Source organism: Solea senegalensis, linkage group LG16 (genome assembly GCF_019176455.1).
Source record: "Solea senegalensis isolate Sse05_10M linkage group LG16, IFAPA_SoseM_1, whole genome shotgun sequence".
Taxonomy (NCBI): Eukaryota; Metazoa; Chordata; class Actinopteri; order Pleuronectiformes; family Soleidae; genus Solea; species Solea senegalensis.
The window spans coordinates 21,279,237-21,302,819 of NC_058036.1; the positions used below are offsets into that span (position 1 = coordinate 21,279,237).

Below are 23,583 nucleotides of genomic sequence, written 5' to 3' on the forward strand. Positions count from 1 at the left end.
ATGGAGTCTTTGAGAGCAGAGAATGAGGCCATTACCAAGTATCAGTTTAATAAAGAGCAAATTGCTGTCTCTTTCTCTGTGTCTTCATCTCCTGCTCCCTCACTCCTTTACCTCTATCCAAGAGTGAAAAGAATGATATGTCATTATCAGTCCACTCTGAGCTGCACTGCTCGACTCGTGTTTTTTCTTTTCTTTTTTTGTGCCATGGTTGGCAGCGGGTCCATGGGACATTTTGAACTTCCCTGGACGAGTTGATCTGCATGAAAGGCTTTTGTAATCCCTGCCAAGGTTTCTGTCTGTGTGCAAAAACTTGCTGAACCTATTTTCAGGGAATGTTGGAAGGGTGAGACTGTTTTGTTTTGCAGCACATTCAAGTACACGGGAAAGGATGTTTCTCAAGTCATAATGAAAAAAAAATCCAGCTCATTTTGAGTGTTAAAATCTATACAAAAAAATGTTATGGTGACCATGTTAGTAATGACTGATAACTCGTGCCTATATTTGTGTCTTGCAGGAGTAACTTTCACTTGTTGAGGAAAAATGAGAAGTTACTCAGAGAACTGAAGAACCTGGACTCAAGGCAATGGTAAAAAAAAATGTATATAAAGTGGAACCACATCTTTTCTTTCTCTGTCCACTAAGGATTCAACTAACGACTATTTTGCCTTTCGACTAGTCTATTAAACATTTTTTAATCAAGTAGTTTTATTAACATCACTGCTATCTCGGGTACCTCTACAAAAGATAAATAAAAATGCTTAATTAAATGTGAAATAGCTGAAATATAGAAAGCAAATGTAACCTTTGCTGTTGTTTTCCTTGTGCTGTATTCTCCTGTAGTCGTGAGACCCATAAAATAGCAGTGTTTTACGTAGCTGAAGGCCAAGAAGACAAACACTCCATACTCACCAACACAGCCGGCAGCCAGGCGTATGAAGACTTTGTCTCTGGACTGGGCTGGGAGGTAGGAACCCATCAACCCAAATCAAACTCTGAATCACAGCAATTATGATTCATATATATATATATGTATATATATATATATATGTATATATATATATATATATACACATATACATATATATATACATACACATATATGTATATATATATGTATATACATAAATGTTTCTAATGAATAACAACTGATATATGTACAGTGTATGTGATTAATACATAAGATATAACTACAGATTGGCACAGTGCATACTTCTGATATGTTGCCTATTCTAGCCTTTGCAATACTCAGGTTATCGTGTGTGTGTGTGTGTGTGTATTTGACACACAGGTGGATTTGACCACTCACTGTGGCTTCATGGGAGGACTCCAGAGGAATCGCAGCACAGGCCAGACCACACCTTACTATGCTACCTCTACGACCGAGGTCATCTACCACGTCTCCACGCGCATGCCTCACGACCAGGACCACAACCTCACTAAGAAGGTAACAGACACACAGAGGTGTTGTGAGCATCAGTGGGCTGTCCTATACTCAAATACACAATACACAAAAACTCCCTGACACACTGTAGAAAAAATGTAGACCCCAACAGAGAGTTCCAGAGGTTAGGAGCAGCAAAGGCAAAGAAACGGTCACGCCGTTGACCTGATGACCATAAAACCCCGTAATTTTCACACAACATCAATATCTCTGCCAAATAAGGTGGAACAAGTCGTCAAAATTATGTTTTTAACAAGTCTGATTGTACTGACGTGTCTGCTTGTAACATGAAGTAAGTGTTTAGAAACAAATTGAATTGGCCCAAAAAAAATAAATGAGTGTTTCAGCGATTAAAGAAAGACTGCATTTGTATATGCTGATGAATGTGACCACATTAGTCCTAAAACCACCTCCAGATGTGGTTTGTGTGATGAGATTTGACACATTCAGGATGGACTGGGACCATTCAGACCTGCACTTCTGCATGTGATTGATGTCAATGCCAGGTCTAAACAATTATTACTTCCCCAGACATCAGGAAGCTTCAGTTCAGAGTCTGGGTCTTGTGCGTAGGGTTAGTCCAAATACCTGATGTTATGACAAGAAAGAATTATACTGCTTGTTGATTTGTTCTTCAGTTATTATAAAGACAATTATAGATAAATGTTGCCGTGTTATGCCCAGAGGTTAGGAGCAGCAACAGCAAAGGAACGGTCACCCCAAGGATGAAAACAAAGATCCTACAACACTTCAAAGTGTGCCTTTCACACTCAAATATCCCTGTTGGTTTTTAACCATTAATCACAGCTTATACCACAGCAAGTACATAAACACACACACACACACACCAATCTTTTGATGTCGGTGTTTCCACAGTACACCCATGTTTCTAATAATTCAATCACATCTCTGTTTGTGCTCGGTGTGGGCTTGTATCAGTGTCTAGGCAGGCAGGTTTATTGCGTGTGTTTGTGTGTGCGCACACCTGTCAACCCCCAGGCACTGGGCACTCTGCACATGGCCATAATGTCCCTTTAATCAGATCATACTTCCTGCTTCTCAACCTATCACGTTGCTGCAGGCTCATGATTGGATTATCAGTGCCTGCTCTGACACCATCCGTCTCCCTGATCAGCTGATGGCCCCCATCAAACAAGCATGCTCGCATATACACGCGCGCACAGTGTGTGTGTGTGTGTGTGTGTGTGTGTGGATGCTGTAAAACTGCTTAACATGATGTGAACACACATCCACTCAGGTCGTCATTGACATCAGTCTGCACACATAACCACACAACTATAAATTTGAGGCCCAGTGGGACACGGAAGCAGACGTGTTCACACACACACACACACACACACACACAGGCTTACAAACACTGTTTGGCAAATGTGTCCACAAAGACTTTAAACTGACACACGTACACACAGTATGCTCATACTGGCAGACATTTATCATCTGTTCTCCTGCCACGCACACACAACAGAACACACTGCAGGGTGAATTTAGTCCAATGTTCATTATTTGCACTGTGTTCTAGTCCTTCTCATACCACACCTGCCTGAAACATGATGATTAGAAGGTTTAAACATGAATTAAAAGAGTGATTAGGATCCGAAAAGGACATCAGACTGTGAGACTCCACTTTCCCCTTATTACGCTGTCATGTTGTGGTTCTGACACCCCGAAAATATTGCTTAAAAGCTCGTAACTCTTATGCTCCAAATGTGATAGTGGCAGGGCCCTTCACTTCTCAGTCGCTCCGTGAGTTGTGTGTCTTTGCAAGAGGCGTCGGAGGAAAGTGCTTCAGAAGGATTTATATTCAGTAGAACTTGATAAATGCACACCTTCCTCTCACATCTTCAAGCACCCACAAAATGCTACAAATAGAGAGATGTGCTCCACCATCATCCAGTGACTTGGATGTAAGCGGACTGCCTCTCATTAAGGGCATTACGTTTTAGCATCACTATACACGTGTGTTTCTTTGAGAATAAAACCAGAGGGTCATCTTCAGCTGGTTGTTTTGACTCACTTTCTGCGCTTCGTCAAGTGCCACTTCAACTGAAACTTGAATTTATGACACAGGAAGTTGTGTGCAAGGACACTCTGATTTATTTCTGCTCTCTGCAAACCTAAAGTTAACGCGTCACGAAAATGAAGAGGCAGTGCTCAAATGGATAAATCTTGTGAACATAGTAGGGCTGCAACTAACGATTATTTTCATAATCGATTAATCTGACGATTATATTCTCGATTAATCAAGTAATCGTTTGATCCATAAAATGTCGAAAAAATATTGATCAGTGTTTGTCAAACCTGGAAATGACGATGTTTTAATTCTTTAGAATACTCTAATAATCGATTAATCGAGTAATCGTTTCGGCCCTAGAACATTGCAAACAACCCCAGTTTGACAGTACCCAAGAAAAAATATGACAGTCTCAGCTTGAGGCTCTTGTAAGGCTTAATGTTGCATAGACATCCATTGTCTACTGCTTTATCCTCTACATGAGGATGGTGCCAGTCCGAGCTGACATAGGGTGAAAGGTGGGGTCACTAGTCAATTACAGGGCAAACACACAAATACAAAACAACCACGTACTCGCACACTCTGACCTACAGGCAATTTAGAGTATACAGTTAATAACCTCTGCATGTTTTTTGGACATGTGGCAGAAAACTGGAGAAAAACACACATACACACAGGGATTTTGCATACTGGAACATAATTAAGCCCTTTGCATTATGTAGATAATATGTCATGTGACTTTGAAAACCTGGATAGAGGACAAATCGCATAAATCCAGCTCAAGAGACATTTGAAAGGAGATGTCTTATGTTGGTCTCAGGGCCAAGGCCAAAAGCGACATTCATCTGAAGCTGTGCGACACGCCAGACAAGTGGAGGGAGGTGTGTGTGTGTGTGTGTGTGTGAGTGTGTTTGTATTTTAGCAGACATCAAGGTTAATGACGGAGCTGTCACCAGCCCAGACTGTAGTTCACCGGACCAATGTGAACCACACACACACACACGCACACACACCATCAAACAGCATCGAGTTGATCCCATCTGTCTTCCAGCCCGTACTCCATCTTTCCACAGCTTCACTCTGTCTTCATGTCCACTCTCCATCTTCTCACACTCACTCCATCACCCCCCAGGGCCACCTCTATCACACACACACACACACACACACAAAATCATAATCCTGCATGTGCATGTGTGTCATTGACTCAGCTTTGTGTTGTTTATACTGTACAAAAATAAATGTGAGGTATTTAGCGTTAACATGTCTGATCCACTCCTGCAGCTGAGACACCTGGGCAATGACGAGGTCCACATCGTCTGGTCGGAACATTCCAGAGACTACCGCAGAGGAATCATCCCCACTGAGTTTGGAGATGTGCTAATCATCATCTACCCCATGAAGAACCACATGTACTCCATCCATATTCTCAAAAAGCCCGAGGTAAAAGGAAAACTGCAACATTTCGATAGTGGACTGTTAAGTGCCTGTTGTCAATATTTTGTGCAATTATTCAGCATCTATGCACATAGCGCTGTTTCCCACAGTATTGTCGTTATTGAGCGAAAGTGGCTCTGAAACAGCGAGGCTTTGGAACTCATCATTAAATACCAGAATGATAATTCTGTCTCCCTCTGAGCTGATCACAAATAACTGTACATGTAACCCATTGTAGAAATGTAATTGTAGTGTGTTTTGTTGAAATGCCAGTGTCATTTTTTAGCACCATTATCAACACAGGCTCTGTGGAGTTTTTTTTTTTTGGTTTGCCAGTTCTCTCTTGTGAATTAGACGACTATTTATTTACATCACCATGAACTTTTGTACCAGTTTTCATGGTCCTCAGCGGGGGAAATCACAAGTGAACGTCCAAACTAAATCCCTTCCCCACATTGAAACTGAAGTATTAACTAGTAACTGCGTTACCACTGAATAATCATAAATTACCTCAACATTGGGGCCACACAGTGGTCAAGTAGTACAGCAAAAAGACCCAAACGAGTCATTATTTGGTCTAAACACAGATGATGTGACATAAATATACAGATTTTATACATTTATTTTCAATAATTGCATTATTATTAGACTTTAGTATGCAATTCCAGTAAATGAGATATCATTGAAAGCCAGATTTCAAGGCCATTCAGTCTTTAAATTACTTTTAAAGTTTAATAAGGAGAAAACTAGGAAGCCTTCACTTGATTCTCGATTGATAAATTGCTTAATCTGCTGTTAAAATTTGATGGCAGTTCATTTCCTGGCAGAAAATTGATGGCACTAATCAAACTGTAGATACATAATGAAACCTTTTTGTATAAACTATATTTATTTTGAGACTCTAGAGTTGGTTGGGTGGAATAAAAAGTTGGAGCATGCAGACAGTGTTTTGCTACCAGACTTGACAGATGTGCGTCCAGATTGACTAACAATCCACGAGCGTGTCTTGCCCTGAGTCTTACTGCTCTGTTTAATGTATCGCTCTGAAGCACACAGACGTTAATACCACAGCACTGATATCATAACTCTGTTTCAAACAAGACCTAACACAATAAAATGCTCCTTTTTTTCTGTATGACATAGATACCACAGCACTAATAGCCTAATGTCATTCTGTTTCATTCATTCTACAAGCAAAATATCGAATTATGGTGAATCCAAACTCAAGTTAGATAAGAGATTCTCTGTGTTGTTGTCCTGAAAGCACTGTGTTCAGTCACAGAGTGCATGGCTCGGAGACCTGGTCTGCAAATAAATCCAATCAAAAGTCTGACATTATTCTCTTTGGAGGATTCCACAAGCAAAACAGTGAATTCAATCAGAAACCCAGAGCCTCAAATAGTATGTCATTAAACAAAAACGGCCCTGCCAGTTGTTTCGCTTCAGGCCAGAAAGGGATAAGGGATTGTTGTTTCATAAAAATATCTTGGATTGTCTTTGAGAGTCTTCTGTTGGCAGAAGGTTCATAGTTTACTTTAAATGCACTTCTGAGTGATTTGTTGTTTGTTTCATTTGTTTTAATCATTTCTTTTGTCTGCAGGTGCCCTTCTTTGGTCCGCTGTTTGACGGCGCCATCGTGGACATGAAGATATTGCCCACCATGGTCCGAGCCACGGCTATCAATGCCAGTCGAGCTCTGAAATCCCTCATTCCTCTCTACCAGAATTTGTATCCTTTCTGCTCCGAATAAGCAAAGGTATGTAAATCAAGCTCTTAAATAGCAGCCGGTTTAGGCTTTGTTTTTCTACTTTTAAGTTGTCAGAAGGACACATCTCGGGCAGTTGTGTGCTCATGTGTGTGGCAGCGAGAATCGCTCAGCTGAAGTGTAAGGAAAGGCAAATCAATGTCCTTGGGGGGTTTTTGTGTGATCGCTGTATTTAGTTAGGTCCAAAGTGCTTTATGTGTGTGTGTGTGTGTGAGCTTGTCAGGCAAATATAGGTATGACGGACTGTGAATGTATATGTATTTTGTGTGTGTGTGTGTGTGCGTCTGTGCGCGTGTGTGTGTGTCGTACAACCTGTCTGCTTGATTCAGTGCAGTGGTCGTTTGGTTGGAACAAGCCCGGTGGTCAATATTTATTGATGACTCCTTTCTAGCGCTGTTTCTAAATGAGGGGTTTTGCTCTCTGGTCTCACACTCAGACATGGATACTGACGCACACAAACACACGCTCTCTTCATATAGACATGACGGTTGATTACACTCACGTGGAGCCCTCAGAAGAGTCACGACACATGTACTACATGTTCATCGTTAACTGAATGAATGTTTCTCCCACTGTGCACACATGACTATATCTTTGGTCACTAGAATTGTTTTTATTTATGTATTAATGCACTGAAAAGTTGAGTAGAATGGCACTCAGTGGAGTGCACATGCTGTATTTCCAAAGCGAAACATTGCTACACAGGCCAGGCAACAAGCTTCTGTTCATCCATCCATCTTCTACCACTTTATCCTTCTATAACAGAATAATAGAAGGGAAAAAAGTACTCTAAGAAACTGTGGAGAGGCATGTCATGACATGTCAAAATAGTTTCATAAAATAAGAGCCACATTATTTTTCTGAGGAACTGACAAAACCCTCAGTGAGTACCCTCAATAGTGAAGAAAATGATAAAAATGTAATCTCATTAGCAAAATAAATTCTTCAAGGTAGCTACTGGCCCATGTTTTGACAGATTTTTAATTGTTTTTTATAAACATCTGATGCTTGAGGGGGTGGATTTGGATCAGTGCTAGTGTGGTTCATCCTTCAATCTGAAGGGTTTGATGCTGATGTTCCCTTGACTAAGACACTGAACCCTATATTGCTCCTAATGGCTGTTCCTACACCTTGTGAATGGGCACAAAAGATTTGTGACGCACATAGACGAGCTGTGTGAATGTGTGAGTGAATGGGTGAAAACAGCTTTGAGTGGTAATCAATAGAAGAAAATGTAATTTACAGATGTTTTTTTGTTAAATATAAACCATGTCCTTTTAGATTCAAGCCACTGTCATATGAGTTCACACAATGCTGGTTAAGCCTAGTTCATGTCACCCGGGGACATTCCAGTGCTGCACACAGGAAGTCGTATGTGTTATGTCAGTCAAGAGGAAGGCAAGAGCAACGCTGAGCTAATGAAGTAAATCTGGCTGCAAACAGGTTGGATTGTGACTGAGAACACAAAGATGTGTCTAGGAAAACTGTCAGAAGTTTCAGCAGAGCAGCTGTATACACTCAAGCGCTCCCTCGGTCATCTCCGATCGACAAACACCAAACGTTATGCACTACAGATTTAACTGGTTAACGACAAGACTAATATATGAACAATAGAACTTCACTGTGTCAGCAAGTGGAAAGGCCGTGCCCAAAAAGTGGCAAAGCCTCTCCATTGAAGGATGAGACAACAGCAGCAGCAACAAGTGGATTGGATCCTTGAATCCTTCCTCCTTCCATCATGATGTCCCCTGTATCTCTTCTTGATTCTCCTCGTGGAGTCCCTCCTTCTTCCTCTCCTCTCTCTGACCTTTCTCTCCTTCATCCCTCTCTTACATCTTACTCTTATTTGAAATGTATCTCTTATTTCTCTTTCTCCCCGTGTGTCCAGCTTTTTCTTCATCTTAGAATTTCTCTTCGCCCCCCCCACCACCACCACCCCCACCACTCCTTTCCACTTTCCTCTTTTCAGAAAGATAATATGAGCATTGGAGGTGATGCTGGCCCAGAAGCTAGAAAAGTGTGTGTGTGTGTGGGGGTGATGGGGGGGTCTGGACGAGGGGAGGTAGAAGAAGCCATTTTGCTCTGCCACGTCCACCCAGTGAGATGGAGAGATTGTTAAAGAGATTGCTCAGTGTGGGGCTCCGGCTCGTATCTAATGCCTCCCGACCCCATTGTGTTTGAGTGTGCGTGTGCACTTTTCTTGCATGTTTGAACTTGTGTGCGCATTTTGTGTGACTGCAGCCATCGTGGAGTGAGTGTGCAGACATGTCGACGGCTCTACAGTTGTGTTTGTACGTTTTCGTTACACTTCACGTGCACTGCTGTGTGTGTGTGTGGGGGGGGTGTGTGTGCGCGTGTGAAGGTGAGGACGAGCGCTGACACACAAGCATCACACTTGCTCGTTTGGAGGTGTTTTTGTGTGTGTGTGTGTGTGTGTGTGTCTGCCCGTGTCCTGGTGTGTATTGATTGGTGGTAGCAGCAATTCGATGTCTCTGACAGGCTGAATTACAGTAATCAGTCATTATTGACTCCCCATCTCTCTCCTACACACACGTCTCTCCTCTCGTTCTTCTGTCTCCTCGCCGCTCCCTCCCTACTCTGCCCTCTCTACTTCTCTTACACCTATTTTCTTTCTTTTTCTGCCTCCATCTCTGCATCTGAATCTCTCCACCACAGCTTCCCTCTGTGTCTTGGTAGTGGCTCCTTGTGTCACTCTGTTCCCCTTATCATCATTTCTGAGTCCTTCTTTAATTATGTCCCTGTATTTGCTCTTCTGCCGTCTCTATAACTCTAATCTCAGGACATCTCTGTCTCCCTTCCACCTCAAGTAGTCTGTTTTTTCTTTATTTTTATTTCATTAAATCCTTTTTAACAATAAGTAGACCTGGTCACTGCAGGGTATTTTAATTCACTCATATTTTGACATAACCCGTGAGATGGCATTAACAACATTAAGCCAGTATTTCCTTAATCTCTGAGGACATATCATGGTCATTATATGTCTTAACTTCTCTTTAGTCTTTCTACCAGAGAACACAAGGCTTCATGGGTCCTACAAAATTTGATTTGGTTTATTGGTAATACACATAGCTTTTACAGTTTTATTCCAGGCATTCCTGGAGATTAGAGCACAAACCACACATGGGGGAGGGGGTGGAGGGGGCGGATAGGTGTCGGTGTGCAAGGCCCCTCAAGATCAGCCAGCATCAGGCTGTGGGACTGTGTCAGCGGCGTTTGTTAATGCTGCATTGTAACATCAAGTGTCCTCACACTATCACATCGGTAAAGAGATGGATGGAAAGAAGGTTGGCAGGGCTAAGTGTGTCAGTGTCTCTCTCTGTCTGTCTGTCCCTCTGTCTGTCTTCTCCTCTCCTGCTCTCTGTCTCCTGGCCCTCAGGGCTGTCCATCTGCCTTCTCTCTGTCTCTCTGATCTTTCATTCACCATGACTAGAGCCATCCCAAAACACACATGGACACGAGAGAGGGAGAGAGAGAGAGAGGGGAGAGTGCCAATCTGCTGGTACAGCTGTGTGTAAGCACAGCTCTATCTCTCATATCAGCTCATTGCAGGAAGAAAAGCAGTCCAAGACTCCGCAGTAGCAGTGCGCACACACACGCACACACGTGCACACACACACACACACACACACTCCTCTTTCTGTGTCACACTGAAATGTAATTTAAAACTTTTTTCCCCTGTTTTGACTCACTCATGGTCACTGAAGTGTGAAATGGATCTGTCCTGTAGCACCAGCAGATTGTTCAGGGCGAGCCCACATCTTAAATGTTACGAGGGCAAGAAAATATTGATGCACTTAAATATAATTAATTTCGATGGGTGATGGGATGATGGGAAATATTCCCCACTATTAGGATTAGAGGTGGCTGAGATATATATCATTTATGATAATAGTGTGATTGTTGTTTCAAATATATGCAAATTGACATTATTGAGTAATTAATGACCGATGAAACGCAGACTGAAACTCCACGCGTTCCCTGTATGCGTGCAGCAGTGAGTGGGATTCAGTGTCACATGACCACTAGTAGGCCTATGTGATCACATGACCTCTGGTTATGATAAAATGAGGAAACCTAAATGGTTTTAATATTTGCTCTTGCTTGTACTATCTTACAGTAGAACATCTGAATGTTTACCCAGAGTTAGAAGTCTTTGGATTTTTTAATTGAATGCTACAGTTGAAACAATTAATGACTTAATCAGTTGAGAATGTAATTTTTCTAATTATCGCTATCGTCATATTGAGATAATATTTCTGCCCATATCGTTCACCCCTGATGTTTTGTTTTGCCAAATTCGTGCTGATTTGCCCCACTGGTGTTTAACTGATGTCACTGAATCATCAAGAATCTGTGTGAAATCACACCTGGACTTTGAGAAAAGAACGGGGAGAGCAGTACAGACATGTAGCCCTGTCAGTTTATTATAGAAACTGAGTGTGTGTGTGTGTGTGTGTGTGTGTGTGTGCATGCATGCGTGCGTGTGTGTGTGTGCGTGCATGCATGCGTGTTAGAGAGAGGGAAACTAAGCTTTGGCCGTCCTCCATCTGCTCCTGGGTGATTATGGTTTTGGAGAACAATGTTGGAAAGATACTAAGCTGCTCCGCTCACACGGTCTGCCAGCAAGTGTTTATGTGTGGATGAATTTTCAAATGTATACATCTATTCATATACATCGGAGCATTTCATGGTGTTTATGTTTCTGTGTATGTTTGTATACCGTACCAACTCTTGGGATTAGTGTGTGTGTGTGTGTGGGGTATCCCTTCTCGTGGTTGATTGGCAGAGATAGCTGTACTGAGGCTGGGGTCAGCATATGGCTCAGCGTGATAGCGATGCTGTGTCTGTGTGTGTGTGTGTAGGTGTCTCTGTCACTGCCTGTCCCTCTCTTTCACACTGTGTTCCCAGTAAAATGATGGCAGCTCTGGGCATGTAGTGCTATTATCCACACACACACACCGGGAGCAGCCAAACACCTAGCGGCCTGCATGGTTTCTTTCTGCCAGCTCCCACAATAGACTCTATTGTCCCAGTCAGGCTTCAGTCTGCTGTGTGTGTTCCTCTCCATGGAGGAGACTTGAGGGCAAAACCTTACAAACTGAAGACATTTTGTGATGCTGAAACGGGGTCATGTTATCCTTCACCTCCTCAGAGCACCAGTACCATCGAGAACCAAACCTGCCAACATAAAATAGAAATAAAAGACAGAGTAATAGATAACATATATGTATATACATACATATATGTAAAAATTAAATACATAAAAAATACCGAAATGAAAGACGAGATGCTTAAATTGTATTTTTATTTTGTCATTTATTGCTGTATGTAATAATTTATCATTATTTATATGTATCAGTTTTATTTATTTATTATATTATGTTATTATCATTATTATTATATTATGTCTTCTTTGCTCCATATGACAAAGAAATCATTAAAACTGTGTCTTTTTTGGTTTGGACATTTGAGAACTTACATCATTTATAATTTTCTGACATTTTATGGACCAAACAATTACTATGAAGATAACCGTAAGTAATCTGTAAGCCTTTGAAGAAATGACAGATATGGAGAACATACATTTTATTTTTCCATTTCATTGAACCACGGCATTTGTTCTGTTAGCAGCTTTATTGCAAATAAGCACCAAACACTGGAGGGTATGTGGTGCTACGTTAAGATACAATTTGGATTAGGTTAAAGGTCTGCGTGGTGAGGTTTAAGGGTAAGGAAATGAATACGAGTCTGTGTGAATACACACAGAGGGGGAGGTGATTGTGGTTAATTGTTTCCCGTCGGGTAGATGGAGGAAATGAAAAGAAAAGGGTGAGGAGGAGGGGTCACGGCTAATCTCCTCCACTTCTCCTTAGAGACCTGTGTGTGTGTCTTTTGTTTTCTGGCATAAACGCTGACTTTGTCAGGACCATTCGTCCTCATGGAGACCGAAACCTGGTCCTAAATGAGGCACAATCTCATTTCCGAGGTTAGTTTAACTGATTATGGTCGAGGTTAGGGATAACTGTTAGGCTGACAAAATGAGTGTGTGTATGTGTGCACGTGCTCTGTAAACTGTGTGTGTGTGTGTGTGTGTGTGTGTATGAGATGCTTTCACAGTGTTTTTCTGATTAAGGATAGGAGCACATACAGTATTTGTGTAGTACTGTGACCATGTATGTTACAGTTAGGCTGCTTTTTTAATCACTGGACAATCATTTTCAAACAGATAACAATTTAAAACTGAAATTCCTTGCATGAATTCTGCTCCTCAGGCAGGACACGATGTTGAATATTTTAAAAACACTTTTTTTTTTTTGATCACAGCTCTAACTTTGATTTCCTTTCATCATATGTACTGTACTTTTTGTTGTTGCATCCAGCATCAACAAAAATAACCTGCATGCAGGAAGTAGAGTCGTGAAACAGCCACCAGATGTGTCATAATATAGTTATGAAGCTGTAAACAGAGTCTTAATAAGATGTGAGACAGGTGATCTTCTCTCTGATCCCTTGATTTACATTATGCTGAAAGGTCATTATGGAATTTAAAAACTAATGCCAGTAATTAAAGTTGGTTTTAGTTAAATACTGTGCTTAACAAACATATGAGAGCACCTTTCGAAAACTAAAACATTTTATTGTGCGTAGTGCCAGAAAGAAATTTGTGTTACTTAAAGTGTAGAACGACATACTTTGATCACTGATCATTTGTCATGTTTGTATTTTCTTGTATGAATGATCAAACACAGCCACTCTTTAAACAAACAGTGTTGGCCACAAAATGCACTGATTTTTCTTCTCAACATCGCAATAAAGTCCAGATGCAGCTTTGTTGTGGTCGACACTGCTGCACATGAGTAAGCAGACGTGCTGCACCACTGTCTGAGATCTGAATTATCAAAGAGAACACTGGTTAGTTTCTTTAGATATACTGTATTTTCACTCTTAATTTCTGGAACACATGATGCATCTAATGGCTAAATATGCATGTAAGTGTGTGTGTTTTTTTTTGGGGCGACGACAACACAATCGCCTTGTCGCAGAGAGTTGTGCAGACACATGAGTTGTAGCCATCAGTGGCTTGAACACGCCATGTTGCAGCAGACCCCCCTCAGACTGGTAAACAAGCTAATCTGCAGTGAGTGTGTGCGCGTGTGTGTGTGTGTGTGTGTGCCCGTGCCAAAATGTAAGTATTTTTATGTGACAAGGTGTTTAAGATTCAGGCTGCGATGTCTGAGACAACAGAGGTGTCGACTTAAGTTGAGCACAGCAGACGCAGACTGTGTCATCATGAGTTCTGAGAGCTGCCTTCACTTTGGCCAAGAGTGCAACTTTCAAAGGTTTAGTCCAGTGTTTAATTTTTAATTAATGACTAATATTAACCCAACTCTAATAGTGAATTACTCATATTATTTTACTACTCTACATTTTTCCATTTAAAAATTAGCCAGAAATCGATCTCTGTAGAACAGCTTGTTACAGCTTGATAATTCAAAGGCCAAAATGATCGAAAACCATCAAGTGGATTCAGCCGTCATTTGCGAACAGTTCTGTGAACATATTAAATGTGTAGAATAACTTATTGTGTGTCACCTCTTACCGTCGTATTATTTGAATAAACACCGTTTGTGTATGAGGAGATGCAGTGTATATATATATATGTGTGTATATATATATATATATATATATATATATATATATATATATATATATATACACATATATATATATATGTGTATATATATATATATATATATATATATATATATATATATATATATATATATATACACATATATATATACATAACTGTTGTTAGAGCCGGCAGATAAGAACAGGATCCGTCTTACTAATCAGAGAATTATTATCATGGCCACAGTGACGGCTCCAACAACCGTGCTGTGTGTGTTTCTCTGTGTGTTCGTTAAATAAAGCTTGTAATTGCACTGGCAGCTTTAGGGCTCCCTAGTGGTGACAAGTAGGAGGGTGTGTTGTGTGTGGGTGTCAGTACACACACACACACACACATGTCAAAGGGTGAAATAGTGGGGTGACAAGGGGCCAATTAATGTATCGTGTCTGTTTTTCTCCCCTGTCTTTTGTTTTTGTATTGGGTTAAAGAGCAGATGAATAGGGGTAAATACGATTTTGTGTGTGTGTGTGTGATGCCCGCTCATATTGGGCCTTCACAATAAGTAGTGCATTAGAGCAGCCTATCTCTGCCCTCATCTTTGGCGTACGTGGATACACACACACTCGTAATGAAATCACAAAGCCTCCATATCATTGCTATCACACAAAGATATAAACCCATTAGCTTTTTCCTTTGGGCATGAACACACACACATGCACAGGTTTATCATTACACGCTGCAAAGCTTTTCCAATTGTATTATCCCTCTGATGTCCTTCCCTCCGTTGTCTGTTCCAATGCCTAGGGTGGAGAGGACAGATAGGTTTTGTGTGTGTGTGTGTGTGTGTGGTTTCTTTGAAGAAGTCGTATCTCGCAGTCTAGCCGCAGGAATTGGGCTGTAGTATCGTAGTATTGCTGTAGTTTTAATATCATTTTTTTCCACCTTTCAAATGTCGCCGTTTGCCATATTTGTTCACAGTGGAAAGAGAGGCGGGAATTATGCGACTGAGCTGCTTCACGCTGACTAACAGAGATGTTGAGTGAGCGTGTGATTGGGTTCGTTTGTCTTTGGCCAAAGGAAGTGATTCATAAAAACCTCAAGGACAAATCAGGATTGCAGTGAGTGAACACTGTCCAGGCAAACACTGGATCCAGCAGTGCCGCCCCCCCTTTTAACGCTCTTATCAGTTTTGTCATCTGTCAGTACAAAAGGATCACAGACGAGCCAGGCTGCTGAAAGTGACAGTTCTGTCTTCTAGTGATGCACAGATAGGCTCCGACATCTGAAATTACACTAATCTCTTTTGCTTTTGCTTTTAAGTTGAGTTTTATGATTTTCTATGTGTAAAATATGTTTATTGACTCGTATATTTGAGTTGTCAAATATTATAATGATTTGATATTTGGATCAAATCAGATTTTACATGTTTCTTTTCCTGATTTCTACTCGGATACAGTGATTGTGACCACTTGTTCACGCTGATACTGATTCTGAATGTCACACTGGCTCATCCCCGGACACATTAGCCGCCTTGATTCATGACTCATGACAGTACTGTAAGTCGTGATGGAATTAGCGTCACTTAACCACATCAGCTGAACAGCATGCACGTCTTTACTTTGCGCTGGGTTGCAAATGTCAGCTGAACAGCTGAGGTCTTATTCTGTAACTGATGGTTTAAGTGGTCGTCTGTTGTCTACTTTGATCAAGCTTCTGTGGTCGTTATCATTCCTTTATCATTATCATGAACATTTACAGGAAACCCCTTCTCATAAATTAAGCAACAGTACAACTAGAGCTGCAACTAATGATTATTTCAATAATTGATTAATCTGTCAATTATTATTTTATTAGTTATCAAAATAGTTGGCATTTTATGTGGTAATTGATTGACCTACAAGGGTTATCATGAAGTTTTAAAGAAGATCAAGTTAAGACTGACATGGGAAAATATTCTAATCTTTTTCACATTTCAAGATATGGTTTAATATTAAATAAATACTGAGTGTAACTTCTGTAAATATTAATGAGAAACAAAACCAAACCTCTCTCACACACAGGCTTGTGCAGCTTTCTTCTTCAGACACTGCATAGACTTCCATGTATTTAAACAGTCTAAGCGAAGCATTATTCCTGACTCTTAACATAACAAATTAATGCCAAAACCTAACCTTAACCTAACCACACTTAAATCTTGGCACAGGGTTAGGGTTATGGTTAGAGGACCAGGTTTTAGCCTCCATGAGGACGACTGGTCCTGACGAGGTCAGCGTTTCTGTCAGAAAAGGTCCTAAAAAGGTAACACATATAAGTACACATATACACACACCCATCCTCGTAATAGGGCCCAGCTCCTAATGCGCTAACAAGCTCCCTTTTCCCCTTCTCTCACTTCCTCTCCTCTGGCCTCCCTCTGTTTCAAGTGATCGCGGTAGTTGAACATTGTCACAATGAACAGCACTGCGGGAGGGAGGGAGGGAGAGAGAGAGAGAGAGTTAGTACAAACACTTCACTCTCTCTTCTCTTTTCATCCTCGCACAAGAAAATGAGTTTCTGACTCGACACAAAGGAGCCTTTTTATCTGCCCTCCTCTCTCTCTGTGTTTCTCCTCTGAGCCTTTTCTCTCTCTCACTCTGCTCATAATTTTCCCCTCTTTCTGTCCATTTTTCTCCAAAAGAGGGATATCTTGCTGCTAATGACTTAATAAGAGGCGGCGTCAGAAATTCAATCACAGTAAATTTCATAGTAACGGCTGCCATTTGGACACATTCAGATGTGTGTGTCTATTTTCTTTGACCTCTCACTAGTTTCTGCTAGGATCACAGATGAGTAATAGTTACAAACACACAAACAGCTGTTACCTGTTATACTTTATAACTTTTAGAAAATGTCAAATGAGCTCCACAGTGTTTTGCCGTGATTACTGCCAGGTTAGTCGACATTTTTCACCATTTTTGTGTTATAAAAATAACTGTTTGTTGAAGCTGTAATGCTGGAACATGTTCAATTTATCACAATTTTAGTAAACAGAGAAACCAGAGGGGGAATAGTGAAGGCACTCATGTGCTGTGTGGAAAGACAAATGATATTAATTGGTATAACATGAAATAGGACGATTTACATGAGACTTCTTTGTAATATGTGTAATCCCTGTGAAAGAGAAGATCCTTTACAGGAGACACAGCACAAAGACAAAGAAGGAGACGAGTGACAGTGTTAATGCTGGTTAGACTTTTGTTTCTTTTTGTTCAGTCAATCTTTTAAACCTTGACCTCGACTGACCACGTGGAGTGGAAGCGATGACCAAGAGTTGCAGAAGTTGGCGATGGAGGCCACAAACGTCTACTGCTTCCATGATAAGACATGATTAGACTGACTGTGAGGTCCATTCGGGGTTCAAACAGTGACTTCCTGATTATACCAAGAATAGAAAGCTGATAAATGTGTAAAGATACTGTTTCTTAAACTACTGAGCAGGGTTAGTGTGTGTGAGAACCAAAGAACTTATAAACCTCAGGGAGTGAGGACACTTTGGGAAAGTGAGGACACTTTGACTGGTCCTCATGTTCTGTCATCCTTGAAAGGGCTTTTTGAGGGTTGAGACTTGGTTTTAGGGTTAGAATTGGGTTTAAGTTAAGGGTTAGGCATTTAGTTGTGATGGTTAAGGTTAGAGAATGACTATGAGTGTCCTCACTACGAATGCTGTGCAAATGTGTGTGTTTGTGTCTGTCTGTGTCTGTGCGTGTGTGTGTGTACTTCTTCCTCTTTTGGACCTTTTCTGGCAAACATATGGCGCTTATCCGGACCAGTAAATGGTCAATTTTACCACGGGCAAAGGCAGTATTTAATGGTACATTTTTGTATTTATATGGCACTTTTAAACTTGTTTTATATAAAACATATAGACGACATAATGTGTATCAAACAGAAAAATCAATCAGCACAGCACTTTTCTCTTAGCACATGCCCGGTCACAGTCAAACAAAAAGGATTTCATTCTTCACCCACATGAGAAACTTTGTGCATCAATAATAAAAAAAAAAGATTGTATGACAAAAAATAATGGAAAAGGGCAAACAGCTGTGTGTGCATGCAGGAGTCTGAGAGGATCTTGTTGCTCAGGAGACAGTTTCACATTAGAGTCAATCCGTCTGTGCTGATGTTGCCACTCAGTGGGGAGCTGGTGTTTGTGACACAGTGACATGAGGCCACAGGCACAAAACCCTCACTGAGAGGAAGAAAGAGGGAGAGGGAGAAAGAGTGGAGAACAGTAAAGTGATGCTTCTGTCATTTATCTCAGCAGTGGTGCCATGTCTGTGTATTTATTTCCCCTCATTCTCTTTCTCTCCGTTTCCCTGTTGCTTACAGTCGTCGTCGTCGTGGTCCTCGCCGGGCAGTGGGTGTCCTTTAAACCTCTTCACCTTCTCAGAAATGACAAACACTGGCCCTTTATACGCTGTATGTCTGTGAACGTGCACATTCTTTTTCCTGTCATTGTGACTATTCTTATAGCTGCTGCTGCTGCTGCTGCTTCACACAGCTTTGCATTGTTGAAAACATGATAGGATGAAGTGCTGTTTGGAGGAATAAATAACACCTTTTGGCCCTAATTGCATTACCCACACACACACACACTTACTAAAAGGAAGTGTGATGCAGGGGATCAGGAAGCAGGAAAAGGCTAACGGTGAGAATCACAGAGCGACTCAGTGTGAGAGACACTTACTCTGACGCTCTGTGTGATGCTGCTCTTCTCTCAGCTCTCTCACACACACACACGTTACTTAACTATCCTCCCCTCTCACCTCCTCTGTGACTCTCTGTGGTATATTCACCCTTCCTCCTCTCCACCCTTGCTTTTCCATCACCTATCCTCCTCTTTCACAAGTTTGCTTCATCCCCTAAGTATCTTGCTTTCTTTGCACCTCTCGACTCCATCCCTGCCTCCTCCCCCTCTCATTTCTTCGCCTTTGTCAACATGATTTCAGCAGAGGTTTGATAAAAGTTTTGTCAAACAAATAAAGGCCAATTTAGATATATGAAACAGTTTCACAGCAAATATTCTAAAAACAAGAGACAGAATTAATTATGCCTGACTAAAAAAATGTGGGTCAAAGAAGGAAAAGAGATGGAGAAGGAGACGAGAAGAGTCTCTGCCAAGCATCACTACTCTAATTCTCACTTAATGTGACCTGTAGTTTGTCATTATCTTTATAAGTATTCCAAAAGTATTGCGGGGTACTTTTAATGTTATACTTGGAAAAAGAACAATGTTCTAATTTTGCAGAAATTTAATGTAAAATAGTTGTAATTAATTTTTGTTTTATAAGTAATAATAATTAATTTTATTTATAAAGCACTTTATGTTTTTAAAAACATCTGTGTGCTACAGAAGCAGGTTACAAAAAACATACATTATAAATCAATAACACCCGAGTCCTTTTTCCTGAAAAGAATTGTCTTCAGTTCTTTTTTGAAAGATTCCACAGTCTGTGGTGCCCTAAGTGTGAATCACCAGACTGTATGAAGTGTTGCTTTGTGATTAGTCTAGAATGAGCTTTTTATCTTTATATCAGGAGCTCACAGGGGCTGCTATGTTGTTACAGTAGCCCTCAGTGGACAAACTAAACATCTTTTGAGTTTTGCGCTGAAGTGCTTCATCGGTTCTTCTTGGAAGAGAGCGGTGAGTTGAGGGATGTTGTGCCACAAGTTTACACACCATACCTTTATGTTGCATCAAACCATGTCCAGCACACAACATACCAGTTTTAGCACAGTTTCTCTGTGATGTCCTCCCATAGGTCTTAAGTCTCCCAAAAGTGATTCAATAGTGATGATGCATATTATGCTGTAATACAATAACTGCTGCTGTTTAAATCAGGTTTGGATCATTTCAGTGTATCCTCATCATAGCTCCTCGTTTCATAGAAGTTTCTCCCTCTCCACCCTCCTTCTCCTCCTCCCCCTTTATCTTTTCTGCCAGCGCAGTCTGTCCCTGCACTTTAAAGGAGCCATATCGTTGTTATTATCATTGTCTCTAACTGGATCAGTTACCATTAGACCTGTATCTTTCTGCTTTTGAGGCCCATAGAACAGCGCTCTAACCCAATAGAAAACCCATGGGCACGATTACAGATGGCTGACCCATTCACAACATGTACACACACACACACACACACACAGAATTTCATTCTGAAGATTCATTGGCTTAATCCCATCACACACTCAAACAGGGACACATGCACTTACATAGCCTTATCAAACACACACACACACACGTTAACACTCTGATTGAAAATCCTCTTTTACTGGAGTTCACTGAGCAAATATTAGTGTGTGTGTGTGTGTGCACACAGCATATGGCTATCATTATGGCTGGATGTATGGACAGGGCTAAAGAAGACGGGGCTAAATGTCATTTCATCAATAAGGTTATCTGTAATAGATGGACCGTTAAAGTCCTGGTCTCCATTTTCTCCACCAAATCCCTCTGCTGTCATTGACTCTGGTTTTTCTTTAATGGACATTAAGGTTTCTCTGTTTTGGACTTCCTGTGTTGTCCTTCAGTGTGTATTATGTCCTGTTTAACTTCCAGTTGTGTTCCTGGCTGCAGTATTTTCTCTACATTTATGTGGAATCCTGCCTGAAATTTTGTTTGACAATTTATTGCTCTTAGTTTTTGTCTTTTCTTTTTATGTTTAATTTGAATGTACTGTGTCTCAAGCGCTTTTGTCCCCACCCACGCCTGCTGTACTGGTAGCGGTTTGTTCCGTTTGGTCGGAATTTGAATGATAATATTGCTCATCTAATATTCTGTTAGTTTCCATTTGACCTTGACTCTTGACCTCAGCTATGAAGAGCGAGCTCGGTATCTAGAAACCATCGTGCAGCACCACCAGGAGCCGACCACATTTGAGGACTACGCCGCTCGAGTTTACAGTCCTGCTCCCTGCACTCACCTGCCGTCTGATACAGGTGAGACCTGATCCTTTACTCTGTGTGTGTGTGTGTGTGTGTGTGTGTGTGTGTGTGTGTCCATCAGTCCAACACACACAGCAGCTCACACACACACACACACACTTTAAACACTGCACTCACCTGCAGGGAGTCTGAGTGACAGGCAAACAGAGCAGAGGTGAATCTTACATTTTAAACTGATATAGAGCAGCTGAGCTCTGACTCTACGATCAGCTGTAAAGATAGCAGACATAAAACCACTTATTTGTCTTAATGTTGTGGCTCCACATAGACGTGCATGTATACACGTCGCTGCATAGATAACTTATCAGAATTACACATAGACATAATCTTGTAGGAGTTTGATGGAGCTCAGAAAAGACACAGCATTTTAACATTCTTTTAGAAATTAACTGTTATCAGGGTCAGGGTTAAAACAAGTGTATGTATGCAACTGTTTAATGACAACAAATAATACAAAATATTGGTCCATGATACCAACAATCTCACAATATAGTGATTCTGTGATAATAAATAAATATAGCGGTACATCACGATATGTGTCTAACTGAAAATAACATGAACAAGTGTGTTAAAAGTGAAGGATTTCTCTATTTATTCAAAACATAGAGAACAAGGTAGTTATTCCATTCTCAAACCTCACCACATTAAGGCAAGTGAGTTGGCAACACTCACTAAACTTTCTTTAGACGGCATTTCTGTTGGTGAAGTGACAGCATATAAATTAGATTTAACCACTCATTCCACACTTTGTGTGTTTGGTAAAAATCTTGTGTATAAAGGACGCTGATTTCCACAGACTGTACATATGTGTTTCTTCTGTGCCAACTTCTCCCATTCTCACCAAGTGTTGCATCATAATAATAATAATAATAATGATAATAATTCTACATGAATAATCAACCTGCTTTGAGGCTGAATAACATCCAGCAGCACGACCCTTGCTTTCCACAAATATCCACTCGGTTTACTGCAAAGCATTTAAATCCCAGCTGTGTGTGGAGGTGTTGCTGCTGTTGTTGTCGTTCAGCCCCAAACTTCATTTCAGAGCACAGGATCAAAGAGTTCAGTGCGTTAACACTTCACCATAATGTGTGTATCCTATTCAGAAATAATAATAATAATAATAATAATAATGATCCTGTCCTCTGAAATAAACTCAGCTTAAATGACTGGCCCCTCCTCTCCCTCCTCCTCTTTACATGATTTCACAGGTTTCTGTCCCTTAACAACACAATGATCATTGTTCTCTCTTTCTGTTTTTTTATTTCATTTGTTTTTTATTCAATTTTTTTCAAATTTCTTTTATTTCTTTTTTGTTTCTTTTCTTTTGTTTTTGTTCCCCCTTCCTTTAGATCGTAATGTCTCACTTGCCTATAGTTAAAGGTAAGCCCCTGTCACGTGATTGACACGCCCTGTTTTTGACGAGCTAACCTCACCTCTGCTCTCCTCCGATTCCTTCCGCCATTTGGTGTATATCTCTCTCTCCTTGTCTTCCACAGTTTAAGCAGCTCTGCATGTCCTCTGTCTTAAAGGAAGTGTCTCTTTCAGCTCATCCGTCCGTGTATTTTGGTGTGAATTATTTAACTTAAAAAACCAAAAACAACAGTTTGATCGTGTATCTTCATCTCCAAGCACAAAGGAGGTGTCGTTTTATTTCCGTCTTCCTCCCACGGAGGTAATCAACTTAATGTCTCTCGCTCTTGTTCTTAATTGTCATTTAGACTGAGGTAAGTGTCCCACAGGAGTGAACACAGCTAATCACAGCCTGCTGAGAACAAAGCACATTGACGAAATGCCTGTAAACAGATCTAAAGTTGCCCCTGTGCCATTGCTGTGATTAGTTCAAACTGATTCTGTGGCTCCTCAGCGGCAGGAGAAGCCGTAAACAAACGCCAGACATATTAACAGCCTTCAAGGTTGTTATGGTAACCAAGTAGTTTCCTTTTGACTTTGTCTTTTATTTGCACTGATGGATGTAACTCTTTGGTGGCAGAGCTGAACATGCTGAGATTAGATATGAGCGTATTCAAGGGACGGCGCGGGTCAGTTTAAGAGAGTTTGAGGAGGGGCACAGAGATGTTCATGGATGTTGTGAAGGAGGACAAGATGGAGGCAGATGATTCGCTGTGGCGATCTCTAAAGGGAGAAGCTCATGGAGTTCACTCTTCACTCTGCTCACCGTGTGTTCGCCGGGCCCTTCCTGACTTTGTCTGTCTGCCGTTTGGCCACAGGAATGTAAATCCACGGTGTTTCAGAGCCATTTCTCTAAAAAAAAG

The 23,583-nt window shown here is 40.9% G+C and overlaps 1 protein-coding gene across 7 annotated transcripts in view; it reads left to right on the forward strand.

Moving 5' to 3' along the window:
* ralgapa1 (Ral GTPase activating protein catalytic subunit alpha 1) overlaps window positions 1-23,583 on the forward strand; it is a 53,144-nt gene that overhangs the window by 26,828 nt on the left and 2,733 nt on the right. For 6 of the 7 annotated variants that reach the window (XM_044047552.1, XM_044047558.1, XM_044047557.1 and 3 more), the window contains 6 exons: window positions 515-586; window positions 841-964; window positions 1,289-1,444; window positions 4,755-4,913; window positions 6,508-6,635; window positions 21,177-21,301. In XM_044047552.1, the coding sequence (XP_043903487.1) occupies window positions 515-586; window positions 841-964; window positions 1,289-1,444; window positions 4,755-4,913; window positions 6,508-6,635; window positions 21,177-21,301 (764 nt within the window). Of the gene's footprint in view, window positions 1-514; window positions 587-840; window positions 965-1,288; window positions 1,445-4,754; window positions 4,914-6,507; window positions 6,636-21,176; window positions 21,302-22,659; window positions 22,691-23,583 lie in introns of all 7 variants that reach the window. The other variant, XM_044047556.1, reaches the window with a different exon arrangement.